The 18,459-nt window shown below is 41.2% G+C and overlaps 1 protein-coding gene across 1 annotated transcript; it reads left to right on the top strand.

Annotated features, from left to right (window-relative positions):
- Positions 1 to 749: 749 nt before the first annotated feature.
- slc35f4 (solute carrier family 35 member F4) lies at positions 750 to 18,237 on the top strand. Its single transcript, XM_078277880.1, has 7 exons — positions 750 to 978; positions 15,224 to 15,524; positions 15,987 to 16,206; positions 16,311 to 16,436; positions 16,548 to 16,740; positions 17,368 to 17,457; positions 17,996 to 18,237. The coding sequence occupies exons 1-7, from the start codon at positions 750 to 752 to the stop codon at positions 18,235 to 18,237; spliced, it is 1,401 nt and encodes a 466-aa protein (XP_078134006.1).
- Positions 18,238 to 18,459: the final 222 nt, after the last annotated feature.

Here is an 18,459-nt window from a genome sequence, read left to right as displayed (position 1 = left end):
TTTGGTGATCATGTTGGAGCTTAAGATTTATTTAATCTTTTTGATGTTTCTATCCTAAAAACAGCTGCAGACATGCACAGTTATTTTAGACTGATTCATTTCCGGTGGTTTATTTTTAGAGATCAAAAAAGTACCTGAGAGAGTAGGTTGTTTTTTGATCAATAAAGCTCACTTCAAAAAGAAGAAAATATCAAACCCCAAATATTACAGGAATATCACAGTGATACCAAGGGACACTTTAACGTCACATGTGAGAAATATTATATTGAGGAATATTATATAAAATACAGGAATATTACAAGAATATGAAGGTGGTACAACTGCTCCCATCAAACTAGACTAGAGACATTATAAGAGAATAAAAATACCATAAGTAACTCATTCATTAAAAACCACAGAGTATTTTATGATGTCAGATGCCATAAAGCTTTTTGTGTTTAGGAACTTGTTTTTATGAAAGCGGTAATAAATGTTGGCTCCTTAGCTCCACACTGCAAACTACAGCCACGTTTTTCCTTCCCTAATTGAATTCAAAGCATGTGATAGTAGTAACACGCCCCCTAGTGTTTGATGTCTGCCAAGCTCCTGGAGTGTGATAACCCTGCTCTGCGTCCGGGAGCATCACTGAAGGAATGTGAATGTGGATTCTTGTTGCTACTAATTGTTGATGCAGCAGCCCCGAGGGTCTCTCGCATGGTGATCTGGGCTCATTCCCGCTCTCTTCGAAACTCTGTCCGTACGGACCTACAATGATAAGCACTGAGAGTGTTTTGGAGAGTGGAGACCAGCCTTGCATCCGGATGGAGCCCCTGATGAACACGCACTTGCCGGGAAAGGCGACGCAGACCGGTGGCAGCTGCGCTGTCTTCATGGACGGCAGCACCAAAGTGACAGCCAACGGGGTGCACGACATAGAGGACCGGATTCTGAGGATAACCGGCTACTACGGCTACAACCCGGGATACTCCAGTCATAGAAGTGAGTGTAAAGAAAACAAAGTATAGTGATTGCATTGTCAGCGGTTGCGACAATTTCACCCTTTTCTTTGCCAGGTGTTAGGTGGCGTGAATTAAAAAAAAAAACACCATTTTATGAGAATGTTGTGATGTAAATAGCCTACAGCTATATATTCTGCTACACAGTAAACAAAAAATTCAGCCTGTGCCAGTGGTGTGTGGAAGAAGAAAACAATGCACGAATCTTCTTATCTTGCGAATCTGATTTTTCTTTTTAAATAGGCTATTGCAAAATCCACTATTGCAAACTTAGCTAATTGGGTTTAATAATGGCTATTATGGAGCAGCATGATGTCAATCATTGCCACTCTGAGCTGAAGGCTGGGGGATGCTGGCCCATCCATCTCTGCTACACAACATTGGAGAGAGAGAGAGAGAGAGAGAGAGAGAGAGAGAGAGAGAGAGAGAGAGAGAGAGAGAAAGAGAGATACAAAACAAATCTAACACTATCAGGCTGTGCACAAATTACGCTGGCTTTTTCCAATTCAAATTCAAAGTAAATTATTTAAACTGTAACCTAATGTTGTCCAAATCAAACACTCATGTTGGTGAACAATCACTTTGATGGCAGCCTCATACTGAATTACAAATGTGTAATTAAAACAATCAATTTCCCAAATGACAAACACAGTGGCTCCTCCTGTTACGCATGTGAATATTGCCAGCAATCTCCTGACGTGCATGAGAAATAGCTTCAATACTTTAAGCTTCTCTATAATTTTCATTTGTCAACAAGGTGTTGATAGAGCAATGCTCTGAATTTCACTGACTCTGAGGCAATGGCTGGGCTGGGAGAAGAGAGCTGATGGTGCACTTTGTTCGGGGATGATCTATAAAATATTTGCCTCCAGTTTTGTTAAAGTATTGTCGGTGCCAATGGAAACAAGGGAAAAGAACAAACATTACAATGCTCTGTGAACAGCTAATCAGTGGTTTTACAAATGGCTTTATGGTAATGAAGCAAGGGGTGCAGAACAGGATTTCACAAGGTTTGTAGCATTAGAAAAGTCATGTTCTCACATCTGTGGCCTATTCATTGCATTGTGTCATCATTCTTTATTAAAGGTTGAACTGGCGCTTTTCTTAAATCAATCCCCAAAAATCAAATTGGTCATTTATCTGGGAGCCTCTTGTGTTTCAGATGCTGGTACGCTTTCACCCCAAATGAATTTGACTTGTCATGTAAGCTCCCTTACATCTCCCTCTGGCTGTTACGTAAAAGCTCTGCTTCAAATTCATGACTTTGAGATGCCTGTCTGGAAAAGAGATGTACTCCCAATATTATGACGTTCCTGCTCAGATCAACTATCAACCCTGGTACACTGTGACACATTGAACACATTACGCTTACAAACTTGTTTTAAATGCTCATATTATGCTCATTTTCAGGTTCATAATTGTATTTAAGGTTATGTCAGAATAGGTTTACATGGTTTAATTTTCAAAAAACACCATATTGTTGTTGTACTGCACATTGCTGCAGCTCCTCTCATCTTTTCACCCTTTGTGTTGAGCTCTCTGTTTTAGCTACAGAGTGAGGCATCACACTTTTATTCCATCTTTGTTGGGAGTCGCACATGCGCAGTAGCTAGGTAAGGACTACTACCCAGTCAGAAGCAGAGTATGAGGGCGTGCCATGCTAGCAGCTAGGCAAGCATTATAACGTGTTAAAAAGTGACACACAGGGCACCTGGATAGCTCAGTTGGTAGAGCAGGACCCCATATATAGAGGTTTACTCCTCAACGCAGTGGTCCAGGGTTTGACTCCGACCTGTGGCCCTTTGCTGCATGTCATTCCCCCTCTCTCTCTCCTTTCATTTCTTCAGCTGTCCTGTCAATAAAGGCCTAAAAATGCCCAAAAAATCTTTCTTTCATCGCGGAAGTAAAGGCTGGACTACAATTGAGCTGTTGGGAGCAGTTTGTGAACAGTTTTCTGTTGGAGATGGTAAGTGCCTTTGGGGTGGACTTTGGGCTTTTTTAACTTTGTAAACCTATAACGTGCACAAAAAAGATATATAACACAATAAAGGAAAGGGAAAAAGCCAAAAAGCATAATATGAGCACTTTAGTCTGAGAGGAAAAGTGAGCACGCAGATAGCAGGGCCTCATTCAATCAGTTTTAACTGAGGCTCTGTTAGATGAGCTAAGAGCACCTCAATGTTTTTTTAGACAGAGGTTGAGGAAAAGGAAATGAGCTGTCTTGAGCAATGTCTTTTATTAACTGCCTCCTGTTTATCAGGGGTGTCAGTTGCAGTAGATTAACCATGAATGCAATCACACTTTCATTTGCGAATATATCTACTTGTCCAGATTAATCTATTGGAAGAATATGTTATTAACGTGGGGCACTCAAAACTTTAAATTAAAAATGGATTGGACAACTTTAATAGGGCCCCTGAAACAACGGTCACGGCTATGTGTACTTTTTTTGCTATAGACTACAGAAGCCAGAATTCATTGCTGTTCATTGGTAATTTTCAAAAGTTTAAAAGTTTGCTTATTTAAGTGATGCTTGAATGGCAAGATCCAAAATGTCACATACACTATCATCAAAGGGCTGATCTGATAAGATAATATTATTCCCAATAGCGCTGCAACGATTTGTCGATTAATTGATAAATTGATCAACAGATAAAAATCTACTTTGACAATCGATTAATAATTTTAGTCATTTTTCAAGCAAAAATGCTAAAAGTTCATTGGTTCCAGCTTTTTAAATGTGAAGATTTGCTTCTTCTCTTTGATATATATCATAGCAAAATGCATATCTTTGGTGTTTTGGACTGTTGGTAGGACAAAACAAGACATTTGAATACAATACAAGGCTAAATAAAAGGCAGAATAATTCATGATCAAGATAATCATTAGTTGCCTTTTGTTCCCAGTATAACAAGCCTCTGTCTGTCTCATCTCTTTGCCTACTGTCCACTGAAGCAGACGAAAATGAAAGATGGGGTGTCGTCTGTGATGTAATTTCAGGTAGAAGGAGCAGGTGTGGATTGTAATAGCATCCACACCAAGCCTATAAAAGCCAGTGTAAGCGAAGAGGTTATTTGATTTGAGAGACATTTCCCATTTCTCTGATGAAATATGCCATCTGTAGCCCTGTGTTTCTCCATCTATCCATCAACTGATCTTTATGCATGCCAGAGTCAACAGAAGGTATTCCTCAGGGCAACATACTTGTCACCATTTTTCCTGCTTGCATAGCTATTAAACATGCTGTTGCTTTCACTGTAAAGGAGTCTGGTTATGTGCACACACTCATTTTCCTCTTAAATGTATTTGCTCATTTTTAGAAACAAGAATGTGAAAAGTCACTTCTTGTTTTACGCTGCTTGCTGCCTATAAAAGCGTCACATTTGTTTACTTTGTTTTGTTTACACATTTGTAAATCTTGAGTTGAGAAGCACACTTCCCCATAATCTGCTGAGTATCATTTTCCATAGAGTAAGACAAAGGAGCAAGTAAATAGAACAGTAGGCTCACCCTGCCAAGCCTTTGGGGTAATGATATATTTAGTAAGATTCTGGTTTATTATTGCCACTTGCCATCTGCGTTGAATTAGAAGATGCCTTTGAGGGGGATTGTGGACTACATTTGGTGACAGGCTGTTATGCATATTATGGTCATGATATAATGCTGCAAGTAAGTAATAAGGTAAATGTCCTTCTAAACAAGCAAGGTGCAATATTTCCTATTGCACCACTTTATGCACATGATAGCTCAACTACTAACATTTGCTCAAGAAAAACAAAATGACATGAAATTGACTTTAAATAAAATGAAAAAAAAAGAAAAGAACATATTCTTATAGCACCCACTTGGCTCCTGCTGGAGCAAACAACAATGGTGTGTACAGCAGGTAAATGCTTCCTCAGCATCTTCCAGAAAACCATTACAATAATTTGCTGTGTATCTTGTTTTGAGTAGCTATTTGTTCGAAAAGGGCAATTCTGTAGTGCTGGCATGCAACCCCGCTGGGTAAATATGTATGGTGCAGGAGAAATGACAGGTACTTCTTGTAGTGGCAGTCCCACTCAGCACTGTTCACAGCCGGCATCACAGCAAGACAACAACAACACACAGGCATTCCGAGGAACATTTTGAAGGAAGGGTGTGAGAAGCAACCATTTATCACAATGGGGTGTGTTGTTGTTGTGCACTTCAGTCTACAGAGAAAGTCTGGAGAGAAATACAAAGAAAAATAGACGTGCCTTTGAATCCATTTATACTTGCACTGATTGGTCATTCACTTTTGAAACCATTTATACCCAGTGTCAACAGCAGGTGAATTCCCTGTCTTCCTCAGACATTGCCTAAAACATTATGTATGTGCATGGACTTATTTTGGACTTTCCCTTTTCCATGCCTGTTCACTCACAGCTATTTATAACTAGCCTAGCGTCGAATGGGATAGGAGCTTTGCCTGAACGACTCCTGGAGTGCTGTTATTCTCACATGCTCCTGGGAATGAGCAAAAACCTAAGGAGCTGCTGAGCTGTACTCATGACACTGTGGTATTGGTCAGATATTTTGGCTTTGGCTTTGAGACATTTTTTTTCCTGTGAGCAATTTTCTGTAATCTAAAAGTAATATTAAATAATTGAAGGGCACAGTAAGTGAAAGGTTTGTAATGGCCTTTCCATCATGCTGAGTACACCAACAGTCTCGTCATCAGCCTAACACTGCCCTCTTGTGGTCTGTAAATCCAACAACAACAATAAAGTGAACCTCCACATCCTCCAATGAAATGCCAGACAGAAAATGTCAGTACTTAGTATTTAGTCTAATTACTATCTCTGTGAAGCATGAAAAGATAAATATATATTTTTATACATCTCACTGTGTCTGCAAAAGCTAAAATGATGCTATTTAAAGTATTGTATCGCACACTGTGTAATTTTACATCTGCTATGTTTCAGAAGTAGCGTGACAAGCAAGACCCACATCAAGATGTTGATGTGATGATGATGATCAAATTACATTTGCTGCCGATAGAGTGCGTCTAGATTTCTAGGCTATTTCAGAAGGGTTGTTTCACCCAAATCACTGAAAAACATCTAGCCATTCAGATGCACCAGCTTCGAGATGTGTGTGTCCCTAATATTTCTGCTGTTACTCCAAATCAACAGAGGTGACAGGAATTCAATTTGTGGTACTCAAAGCATTGGATGAAAAATGGCATTTGAATAACTCAGTAACAACTAGTTTTGGCTGAATTACCAACCAGGCTAAATGGACAAAACAAATGAGTACACTATCAACTAACACAGGTCATGAATTATTAAATAATCATGTGACTTTGTCTTGTGAAAACACAGACAGGGCCAGGTAAGACTCCAGCATAGGAGTACTGGTTGGTCTCTGGGCAAATAATGAAGCTGCCATTTCCAGTATAGTCTGCTGTGTGCTATGTACTTGATGGTAACTTGGGGGTGACTGGGTTCGTACACAAATTCACAATAGGGGCCCAACAGTGAATTGCTGGGGTCAGCCAAAAATATGTAGTCACTGACATACAGCACTACAACACGTGACCAACAGCACAGTGGCATGGGTACAGGTCAGCAGTTCTGTAACTCCTATACGGAGAAATGTTGCACCCATTACTTGGAAGGTGTTTTTGCCCTGGGGCCCCTAACAGGCTGCCACTGGGGCTAAATGCACATACATCACTATAAATATCCTCAGGACTACTTTCTACAGAAGAAATATGCCCTATGAAAACTGTCTACAGTGATGTCTGTGAATTATCCAACATCGTTCCTGAAAGACACGTTGCTGATGAACTTTACAAATGCATGTTTTCAGTGCTTTAAGAACCACAAACCAAATTCCATTTACTTCCACTAGTGGTAGTAAAATGTTCAGCAGTATATATATCAAAACCTCACTACATCAAACTGAAACTATATGCATAACAAGACACCACTAAGGATAAGTGACAGCCGGATAAGTGACACCCGACTGAATTGACTGGTAAATGATTTGAGCAAATAGTCTTGTTTAGGAATATCTGTCCTCATGGCCCATGCACCTGTAGCGCAATCCATCATATTCACCACTAGGTGTCCTCATCTTCCAATGTAACCACATTGAGTTGAGTTGATGATAAGAGGTCTAGTGAATGGAAACTAACAGTCAGGAGTTGAGCAGTGTGTCCAGTCTCCACTACAGCTAATATCAGCTGCAGATAACATCCATGCCTGTGTCTCTCATCTCTCATCCTCCTCCTTTGCTCCTGGTCCTCAGTGAGATGTGATGAGTAGAAGAGTAGGGCTAAATACAAAGGAGCTTGCACCATAAACTGAGGAGCATTTGGTTAATCTAAATGACAAAAGAGCCTGAATCGGGAAAGTGCGTCAGTAGAGGAGACCCACTGTTGCTATGGAGGTAAAGAGAGAGGATGCTGTGCTATTTTGTGCTTTGATCTGTGATGCAACAGTACATTACCATTGTGTTACAACACTCAGTTCTCTGTTTGATTATTTACACCTAGTTATGTTATCATCATGATGTTCATTTTGTACTGAAGTTGTTTTAGAGAGGTATTAATTCAACTTTATGGTGATTTTGGAGCAGTAGTTTATGGTGCTGTTGAATTATAGTGGATGAAGAGACAGAAAACCAATGAAGAGACTCAATAAATAATCTTCTGGTCTTTCAGCTGCTGACGTGAAGAAAAACAAAACAGTGAATTTGTGAGCTGGCAATGAACTTGTGATATGTAAAGCTAAAGGTACCTATATCTTAAAAACAAATATTAGAAATACACAATAGAGAACAATCACTTTCAGTCCAATAGTTGAAATTGAACTGCAGCCTCCTGTAGTGCACATGCTCCAGGTATTTCTCTTAATCTGATAATGATTAGCATCCTGGGCTCTGCTGACTGGGTCTTTTTCTGTTCCCCTTCCTGTCTAGCTGTTGGCTCATCATCAGCAAGGCTATTTATAAGTTTAACCCTCCTTGTCTCGGGGATTCATGCCCCAAGCTCATTCCCTAATTACACCTGACCAAACATTGAGCCAACATTTTAATCAAGCCTCATTCTCACAACATCACTTAATGCACTAGTGTTATACTCATTCTGTCATACTGACTGACCATGGGAAATAAGTATGCTTGCACCTTGACATTTTTTCTAAAGCTGTGTTACTGGAACATGGCCCTGCATTTTTTTCTATTGTACCAAATAGCCAAACAATAGCTGTGCTGTCTCTCACAGCCTGAGGAATGCACAGAGAAGTACTCTGATCTGCTATGCTCTCTATAAACATGCCAGAGATTTGGCTGATGAGTATTGGAGAAAGAGAGAGAGAGAGAGAGCGAGAGAGAGAGAGAGAGAGAGAGCGAGAGAGAGAGAGAGAGAGACAGACAGACAGACAGACAGACAGAAAGGGGGCTCAGGGTGATACTGATATAATGACAGAAAACCTGGAGCAAACGTGACTCATCTAGTATTCTTAACATACCAACATACACATTGCATTTACCATATTGCATGTTTATTTGAGTGCTTCTTATTTCAGGTCATGGTGGTAATGTCTTTGGCTTGGCTAGTATTGACTTTATTGGTGAGAGGACATTACGGACTGCAAGGCCTTATGTGTCTGATTGCATACACGAGACAGTGATATGTCGTTGATATAAAGGCCTAAGCAGTATCTAGGTCCATTAAACCTCCAGGCAGATAAACCACAGCTGGAGATAGAATGGCCGGAGGGCTTTCCTTGAGATGGAAACTCCTGACCACAGTCCTGAGGGTGACGCACACGGCCCAGACTGACCCTCCTCAGGTCCACACCTTCTGCTGATGAGAGGGTTTCCCTTGACTCTTCAACAGTCAGAAAAACATATTGAAATCTTACTGTTAGTCTGTGTTAAAAAGAAAAGTCTGGTGCAGAATATTTTACTTAAATAATAGTAAAGAAGCACCAGTCAAAAGTGCGTATGATGGTAATGAAGCATAGCATTTGTTTAGGCAGAGCACAGAAGTCGTGCCTGCATTAAGCTGTTTCCATCATGCTTCACAATTACTGGCCCAATCACAGCTGTGTGGCTATCAGCTAACTAGCGACGTCCAATCATATTCATGCAGGGGTGCAGTGCCGCCAACATAATGTGATACTTCTCACTATTACTTTGCTGATACATTCATGCCAACACTGTTTGCGCTCAACCACCACACCATATTCTTTTTTGGTATCGCTGATTTAACTAAGATTGTTATGTCAAGTATGTTTATTAAGAAGGGATTAGGTCTCCCAGCAGAATCCTCGCTAGAGCTCCCTCATAAAGCAGAGATTTTTCGTCCAAATCTAGCTGTATAACCATTTGCTGTTTTCACATACTGGAGAAATGATTTTTTGTTAACGTCTAGGGGAATTAAGTACCACTGCAGGCCTAACTGAACCCCGGTGAGTTCAACTCGTCTCCAGCAGTGCCTCTTCACTTGAGCTAGTTGGTGGGAGATGCAGCTTTCTACAAGCAACATTACATTTCATGTACAGTCTTCTACTCCCAGCTGTCAGATGGCTTTGGTGAAATAAATACTGTAGTACCACTCCTTGTAGTAATGCTGTAAAGTCTCACACAGTGAAAATAGTCCAGACGATATACAAACTCAAATTTGCCTGAAGAGCAGTATTTGAGTACATGCTACTTCCTTTCTACTACTGCTAGAGAAAAAAGCAAACATGCAGGTGCAAAAAGTGCTGATATGTCCAGTGGAAAAGCAACATGATCAGACTGAGACAAATGACAGAGTTTGTATGTATGTATGTATGGGACTGTCATGTCTCTTTGATAGTGGTCTTTTCCATAGCTCTATTAATTAATGTTGCTGTGGTGAAAGCAACAGGAGAGAGCTCTACTAATAATCTGACTCTCAAGGAGTAGTGAAGAGCAGGATATGTGCCAAGAAGAGAGAGAGAGAGAGAGTCATTGGAAGATGGAGGACAAGAGAGAGACAGGGAGGGAAGGAGTGAGAAGAGCCTGGTCAGGTAGAGAGGTGAGGGGAGGGGAGGAGGAGGGAGAAAAGGAGGGGGCAGCAGCTAACGCAGCATAATTAGCCCAGGCTGCTTGGTTACCTTCCAAACAAAGCTGCTGATTTGTGGAGCAAAAGAAGAGGAGGGGAAAGAGAGACAGTGAGAAAGGAGGAGGGGGAGGATGGAAAGAGATGAAGGGAGTGATTGCACCATGCCACACACACTTGAAGCTCAATCTCCCTTGGAGACAGTGGCAGTGCTGAATCACGGCATGACAGGGCAACAGTAGAGTCTCCACTTCACTTCCACTGAGCTATCTCCACTAAACTGTGTCACTACCCAGTCAGACAGAGAGAGAGAGACAGACAGAGAGAGAGAGACAGAGCACCAGTAACAGTAAACAGTGACAGCGCTAAGCTGGAGAGCAACAGAGAGTCAGGACTGGAGTGCTGGGAAGAAGACAGAAGAGTTTGACAGAGAGCTGGGAGGAGGGGGCCAATCAAGAGCGTGAAGAAGAAGCGGAGGAGTCTGGGATGCGCGGAGCTAGCAGGAGGAGCTGCTGAGCGTGCAGCAGCAGCCCAGGCACACTTACACACACACACACACACACACACACACACACACACACACACACACACACACACACTTCTCAGGGAAGGACAGTGTGTTGTGCCCCCAGTGGAGGATGAAGAAGCACTCAGCCCGGGTGGCTCCTCTCAGCTCGTACAGCACTCAGGTCCTGACCTGCCCCATCTCTGAAGGTAAACTGAAAGAAGCAGAGAGGCCCAGGACGCCATTTATACTAAACTATGTATATTTTATGTGTAGTGTTAACATGAATGGAGTTATTGGCAGCATTAGTCTAGATAGGCTGCTTAAAACTGTGAAGTATACATTATTTATTTATTTATTTTACAGCTTTTACAGTTGACAACATATTTGGCGTCACACGCGCTGAAGTATCATATAGGCCTAGAGTGCATGGGAATTCATATGATGTGTTCTAAGTAGATCATGTGATATCAGAAAGTAAAATCTAAGAAAAATCAGCAAACTGCAGCTATTGAATTGAACTATTTTTTCCACCTGGACTTTTTGCCCTCTGGATGGTTTAAAAAAAACACACACACACACACACACACACACACACACACACACACACACACACACACACACACATTTGTATTATTTCAGTTTCCTGCTGGCAGAGTTGAGAAGCTAAATGGCTTGACAGGAAGCGTAGTTGTAGCAGCAGCAGCAGCAGCAGCATGTATTTGGCTGCCCAGCACCAATGTAAAATAAAACCAAACAGGCCCAAGTCAGCTGCTTTCACATCTCTTCACCTGTGTTTCTTCATTTAACTGAGCATTTCTACTCCCCACTCTTCAGCATCCTCATCTCTAAAAGTCTTGAACTTCACCTAAATCCCTCCACCTTTTACTTTTGCAACAGAGATTACAGAGTGATACCGCTAATCTCCTTTCTTTTTTTTTATCACTATCATCATTACCATGTCACATCTTTAGACCTAACTTAGATACAGGCTTATTGCTGTTTGACCTGTAGTAAGCCTGCCTAATACTGCAGACATGACTGTGAGCTTCATATTGGATTTGGCAGGGGTCCTTCCATCAATGTCACTGGCATGCAGTGTCAGTGGCAGGGGGGGTAAAACACTAAATGGATTGAAATGTGAGGTTCGAGCAGCATAGTGCGTCACACAGACTGGATAAGCTTAGTTAGTGGGTGCCAGTTGTGAGTGATTCTATGCAACGCTGTGATTTCTGTAATGCATAATGTTCACGCTTTCAAACTTTTCTAGCTATACTGAACTAGTCAACTATTCGATGTGTTAATATAAATACTATTAGATATAGCCTTAAAAGTATAAACTATGTGTATTCTTGTTTGACAAAGGTGGAAAGAAGCTTGTCCCAAATTAGTTAGTTAGTTAGTGTTTTGATGTGTTGTGAAGAGTCTATATTTTAATATTTAGGCAATTATTCATACTGATTGTCAGGCATTATTGTTTCCTTTGCAACTTTTTAGCAGCAATTCTAGTCAGCAATATCTCTGCCTGTTATGAGAATACAATTTTGTCCAGGAGAGCTGCCTTTTGAGGCATGGGAAAAGTAGAGTTATAATATTACTGCATCTTGGCACCAGATCAGCCTGTAGTGGCTTCTTCCACAGGACTGAAGAGCCTGTATCCAACACTAAAAGCTTTAGGTTTTTGTCGGCACTATAACACACAAACCATTTTGCTTGGTGGTCAAGGAGAAGCAGATATAAAGAAAAAAAGAATAAGAGTTGCTGCTTCTCTCTTGCAGAAATATCAGATCTCAGTTTTCCAGCTAGCAACCACCAGGCTCATTAGATTGTTTAAGAATCCTTGCTGTGACAGAATGTAATTAGACCAAATCCATAGATGATCCTGTAGAAAACAAACTGTATCGATATTGAACATTATGCTTTCACCACATTCTATCTGAGGTTTCTGAGGTGATGATCAGGGCTTAATGAACTGAGCTAAACTGAACTTGCTCAGTTGTCAGTGGGAGCTGTTAGTTTTACACTTTTTGGATGCTAAAGGTTTTCATTGTGACTTATAGTTTAAAGGTTTTTTTGGTCTCTTGCTTGAAACATAGTACTGTGAGTGGAAATGTTAGTTCTGCAGTGTGGACAGACTCAAGGCCACTGCTGCACTAACGCAGTAACTAAGTAAACTTACTCAAGTACCAAACTTATGTACAGTTTTGGAGTACTTGTACTTGCCCTGAGTATTTCCATTTTATGCTACTTTATACTTCTACTCAACTACATTTCATATTGTATGTTTTTGAGAGAGGTAGAATTTTCCAAAATTTCACAAAAAAGCAAATATTAGAGAAAAGTCCAAAATATGAATACAAATTTGTGTAGCGGAAGTTAGTTTTTTCCTCTCTCAACCCACATTCATCTTCTGGCGACCCCTCAGATGTATAGATAGATAGATAGATACGACTTATTTATACACTTGGTGAAAATTTGTCTTTGGCTTACCTTGTTATTTCTGAACAACACGTGGCCTGACCCCTCGGTTGGAAACCACTGGGTATATGAAGTAGTAAAAACAAGCTCCAACATGACTGGTTACAGCCTAATAATGTAAAATAATATAATATATCAGTCACAGGGGCCAATTCTCTGTAGAACAAGTACCTTATTAGGACATTAAATGCAGGACTTTTACTTGAAATGGGGCATTTTTACATTGTGGTGTAGGTTCTTTAACTTAAGTAAAGGATCTGGCTACTTCTTCCACCACTGCACTAATGTGACTCTAATCTTTAACTTTATATTCACCATTCTTACTCAGGGATAATAGTTACAGTCATGACTTAGCTTTAATACTCTTACTGGGTGCCAGCGATGATCTCATGCATTCATTTAGCTTCTAAAGTAAGTTTGGCAAGACTATAGAGTTCTTTTCTGAACAAAAGAAATGGTGCTGGAAAACAGTCAACTTAGTTTCAGGGTGGATACAGAGACTTTAGATGACACAAAGTGGCATGTCATCACTCTAAATACTTTACACAGACAAACAAAACTGCTACCACTATTCTTGTCATTGGCTACTTGATCAAAGAGTTTGTGCTCCACACATTGGGTTTCTTTTGGATGAAATGAATAATTATTTACATGTTGGTACAATCCACTTTCATTAGACCTGGTAGTGACACTATTTATACTCCTAATGCTTGATCTTCTGCTGAGGTCTCATTGCAAACAAAAGACTATCAGATACAATAATGACACCCCTGAGATGCCCTGCTAGAGGGGAGATACTACGGGTACAAGTTCCAGTGCTTGCAGGGCTCTAGTGTCTGTAGCCATGGTGGAAACGGCAGAGCTTCAAATGCTGAGCTAGCAAAGAGAGCACAGGCAGCAAACATCCAGCACATGTCATCTTTTATTCCTGCCCTGGTGTAAATTGATCACACTGTGCTCTTAAAGAATGGATCTGAGCTCTCTCTGGAAATGCTCACACACACAGCACTTCACATATTATACACCACAGTTAATGTCCAGAAGTCCCGCAGTCCATTAAGGCACTGGGCCAGATCAACAATGCGTCACTGTGGCATAAGATTAGAAATAAGTCCCCTCTATCTATCTATCTATCTATATGTAATTTTGGTGTAATTAATCTGGTGATACCGTACCGCTTTCCCAGTTACTCTATACAATTTTCGTTTCCATTTTCCAATATATCTCAAAGGTAACATTTTCATAGCAGGAATGTACATACAGTCCAAACACTGGCTGCCAAGGTTGACACGACTTTCTTGTGGAATGTCATGTGGTTAGGTTTACTCTTGCTTTCTGGGCATCAGGTTTCTGTGCACAACTGACTACGATGGGTGTGCAGTATACGTGCTGCATCATGAGGCGACAAAGCCACAATGCTAACCAAACACATTTTTAACAAAGCCTTGCCTTATGCATCAGCACCTTGACAGCAGGAAAAGGCAAAGTGTGGGAGTGATCACTAAGGGGAATTGATCAATAAATGCTTATGTGCTGGACCCCAGCTAGGGAGACATAAGCTAGATCCTGTATGCACAGCAGTGCCACTAGGGCTTTGAGCAAATGATAATGTCGGCATACTAACATGGTCACAATAGCAGTGCTAACATGCCAATGTTATAGTACGCACGTTTAATGTTTATCATGCTCACCACCTTAGTTTAGCATGTCAGCTTAGCTTGTTAGAATTAGTTAATTAGCACAAAACACAAAGTCCAGTTCAGGCTGATATAATTAGTTTTGCAGGTATTTGGTACGAATTGAAATTTGGACCTGATGATGGCACTAGATTTAAAGTTAGGGATTTTCAAAGTTACTAGAATTCATGACAGATGAAAATCACAAATGTGAACCTCATGGCGACACTACAGGAAAAGTCAGGTGATTCCAAAATTCATTGGGCTTTATCCTTTCAACACCATGGGTATCTGTACCAAATTTCAAAGCAATCCGTCAAATGGTTAAGTAAAGACGTTTAAGTAAAAACTTTCAACCTCATGGTCAGAAGGATCATCATGAATGTTTGCACAAAATGTCATGGCAATCAAAGTCATTATTGGCCTTTGAACAGGAAGTAGAGGCCACATGCAGAGATGCTGCAATGCAGTAAATATTATTGTCTTTTCTCCTATTGTCTCCCATCAGGAGGGGATGGTTCAGAGTCTCAGGCAGACACACCAGGCAGCGAGACCAGCGAAGAGAGCCGGTCCTATCAGGCATGTACCAACACAGCTCTGAAGGTGCTGGGTGGTCTGCTGCTGGTGCTGGGTGTCTCCTCCTCCTGGGTGGGTACCACTCAGGTGGTTAAACTGACCTTCCAGTCCTTCTCCTGTCCCTTCTTCATCTCCTGGTTCAGCAGCAACTGGAACATCCTCTTCTTCCCCATCTACTACTCGGGACTCGTGGTTACCGCACGGGAGAAACAGACTCCCATACAGAAATTCAGGTAAACTGCCAAAAAATAATAATTAATAGTTCAGAAAACATTTATTTAAGAAAAGCAAAATCTGCTAATCTATATAGATCTATAGAGCTATAGCAGACAGACAGAAGATAAACGTGTCAGTGAAGTTCGTCATCAAAATAAAGAGGAATAGTCATCTAGTTGTGTTCATGTTTAACAAACTAAAGTAATAATCCTAATGTAAACTGTGTAGTTTAAGTAGAACAAGACTATATTTTTTACAGTATGCTAATTACCAGCTTAAAAGCACTTTACACTCACCTGGGACACATTTTAAACCACCCTTCTGTCCATGAGGAACCAGGCAACTAAGCAACTAACATTTCTATCCTAAAAGCTTGGTCTTCTTGATAGCAAGGCAAATAAACAAAGACGCTGTTCCAAGAGGAAAAGACTTGTTGACATCACTTCCTTTAACCTTCTGTGGTTTGTTCTCTCAAACAGGGAGTGCAGCAAGCTCTTTGGGGAGGATGGGATGACTCTCAAGCTTTTCGTAAAGAGAACAGCACCCTTCTCAATCCTGTGGACACTGACCAACTACCTGTACCTCATGGCCTTAAAGAAACTGACTGCCACTGATGTCTCTGCCCTTTACTGCTGCCACAAAGCTTTTGTCTTTCTCTTGTCCTGGATTGTTCTCAAGGACCGTTTCATGGGTGTTCGGGTCTGTATGAAAACACCAACAATGATAATAATACTTTCAAGAACTGTGTTTCTGTCTCCTGAGGAGTACTGATACCACTGATTGCTCTGAATCTCTACCTACAGATAGTGGCAGCCATCATGGCCATCACAGGTATTGTCATGATGGCTTATGCTGATGGTTTCCATGGCGATTCCTTTGTGGGCGTGGCATTGGCTGTGGGCTCGGCCTCCACATCAGCTCTCTACAAGGTTAGACCACATTACAATTGAACCACTTGTGTGATTGCCTTTGAATTTACTTTAAATACTTGTATAGTCACTCACTGGTGTAAATTAATTAATTGTCTCCTCATCATCCAGGTGATGTTCAAGATGTTCCTGGGCAGTGCCAGCCTTGGCGAAGTGGCCCACTTCCTTTCGACCATGGGCTTTTTCAACCTCATCTTCATCTCCTGTGTGCCCCTCATCCTCTACTTCACCAAGGTAGAGCACTGGGGCTCACTGTCCTCGTTGCCCTGGGGGTACCTGTGTGGAATGGCAGGACTGTGGCTGGGTGAGAGTGCATATACATCTCTGTAGGACGAAGAGTGAAGATCATGGTTTAACCCGTGTGTTTCCATCAAAGCTTTTTGAATTTATTTTAGGGTTGCAGCTAACAATTATTTCACTGTTGATTAATTTGCCAATTATTTTCTCTATTGCAGGTGCCTTGTGGAGTTGTCTTGTAAACAGACTTTTAGTGTTTTTTTAACTAAAATGAATTGTGTGGATCCTTGAGGAACAAATGTGTTAAATGCATTTTCTTCCTCATAATATATCAGGTTAGGGGACCCACGACTAAAAACATTGCTCCATATTACTACTAAAAAAACACCACAAGGTACCTTTAATCAATACCCTGTGATACATATATATTTAAATGGCTTTTTTTGCCTGACCAACAGTCCAAAACAAGAGGATTTTCAGTTTACTATCATAGAAAACAAACAAAAAGAAGCAAATCTTCATATTTGGGAAGCTGGAACTAGTGACTATTCTGTGGTTTTGCTGAAAAAAATGTATTGAATGATTAATCGATTATCAAAATTGTTGCCAAATAATTTTCTGCTGATTGACTTATTGATTAATCGACCAATCGTTTCGTACTCCAATGTTTTCAACCTATTGATGTCTTTTACAGTGTTCAACATCTTGGTCCATGTTGGTGTTGTGCTGACGTACCCCATTCTCATCTCCATAGGGACACTGCTCAGTGTGCCAGGCAATGCAGGTAGGGTTTCTTTATGTGGCTCAAGTATTACCTAGCTTTCTGAATATTATGGTGGAAATTAATATGATTGTGAAAATGAGAGTAAATGGCCACACATACTGTGGTTTTGTGATGAGATGTCAGCACTTAGGGTCACTGTAGCAAACAGATTACACAGCAAGTCTGCCTCTCTTGTCCTGGAAACCCAATCATCAATGTGCCTCAACAGAACCTGCAACTCTCCTCTCGCTGAGGGAGGATCAGGTTGCTAAGGCGATACTAAATGCCTGCAGATGAGTTCTACGATGGACTGTATGAAGGTCAGTGGGCTACGGCAATTTGTCCAAGGGCTCCAGACCGCAAAGACACAGAGGATAAAGTGGATGGCTTGTGCTGATTATAAGCCGCATTTGCTACACTTATCCCCTACAGCCGCAGTGTCCTGTGGTTTATCTTACTTTATGTAATTAATCTCAATTTGTTTTTGTTTCTCCCCCACCCTCCTTCCCTGTTCTGCTCTTCGGCTCCCTCTTTTGTTCCTGTCTTTCACCTGCTGTAGCTGTAGATGTTTTGAAACATGAGGTGATCTTCAGTGTGGTGCGCCTGGCAGCCACCTGCATCATCTGCCTGGGCTTCTTGCTCCTGCTGCTGCCAGAGGAGTGGGACTCAGTCACGCTGCGTTTCCTGGCCAACATCGCAGACAAGAAGTCGGAGGAACATGGCGAGGAACTCACAGAGTCCAGCGTCCACACTCGAAGTCGCAGTCGAGCAAATGGCACTGTCTCCATTCCCTTGGCATGACATGGTTGAGCTCTGCTAGTAGCTTCTGTTAACCAGTCTTAAAGTCCTGTCTGTTCATGTTCCTCAATGACTCTGTGGCGGGAGGTTCAGTCCACATGGACTCTCACCTGTCAGGAAGACAGGAAGTATTGTCTTGAACTTCCATCTGGAGATGCATCTTTGTCTCCATCACTTCACTGCAGAATGGAATGAAGAACATTCATGGTTTTTGCTAATTGAAAG

This window comes from Sander vitreus, chromosome 20 (genome assembly GCF_031162955.1).
Source record: "Sander vitreus isolate 19-12246 chromosome 20, sanVit1, whole genome shotgun sequence".
NCBI classification, from domain to species: Eukaryota; Metazoa; Chordata; class Actinopteri; order Perciformes; family Percidae; genus Sander; species Sander vitreus.
The sequence above is the reverse complement of the archived record's forward strand: the minus strand, read 5'-3'. Positions and strand labels throughout refer to the sequence as shown.

Excerpts from the sequence above, each read along its gene's own strand:
- slc35f4 (XM_078277880.1), top strand. The coding sequence starts at position 750 with ATGATAAGCACTGAGAGTGTTTTGGAGAGTGGAGACCAGCCTTGCATC. Across the intron at positions 979-15,223 it reads GGGATACTCCAGTCATAGAA|GAGGGGATGGTTCAGAGTCT; the intron begins GTGAGTGTAAAG and ends GTCTCCCATCAG. Across the intron at positions 16,437-16,547 it reads CCACATCAGCTCTCTACAAG|GTGATGTTCAAGATGTTCCT; the intron begins GTTAGACCACAT and ends CTCATCATCCAG.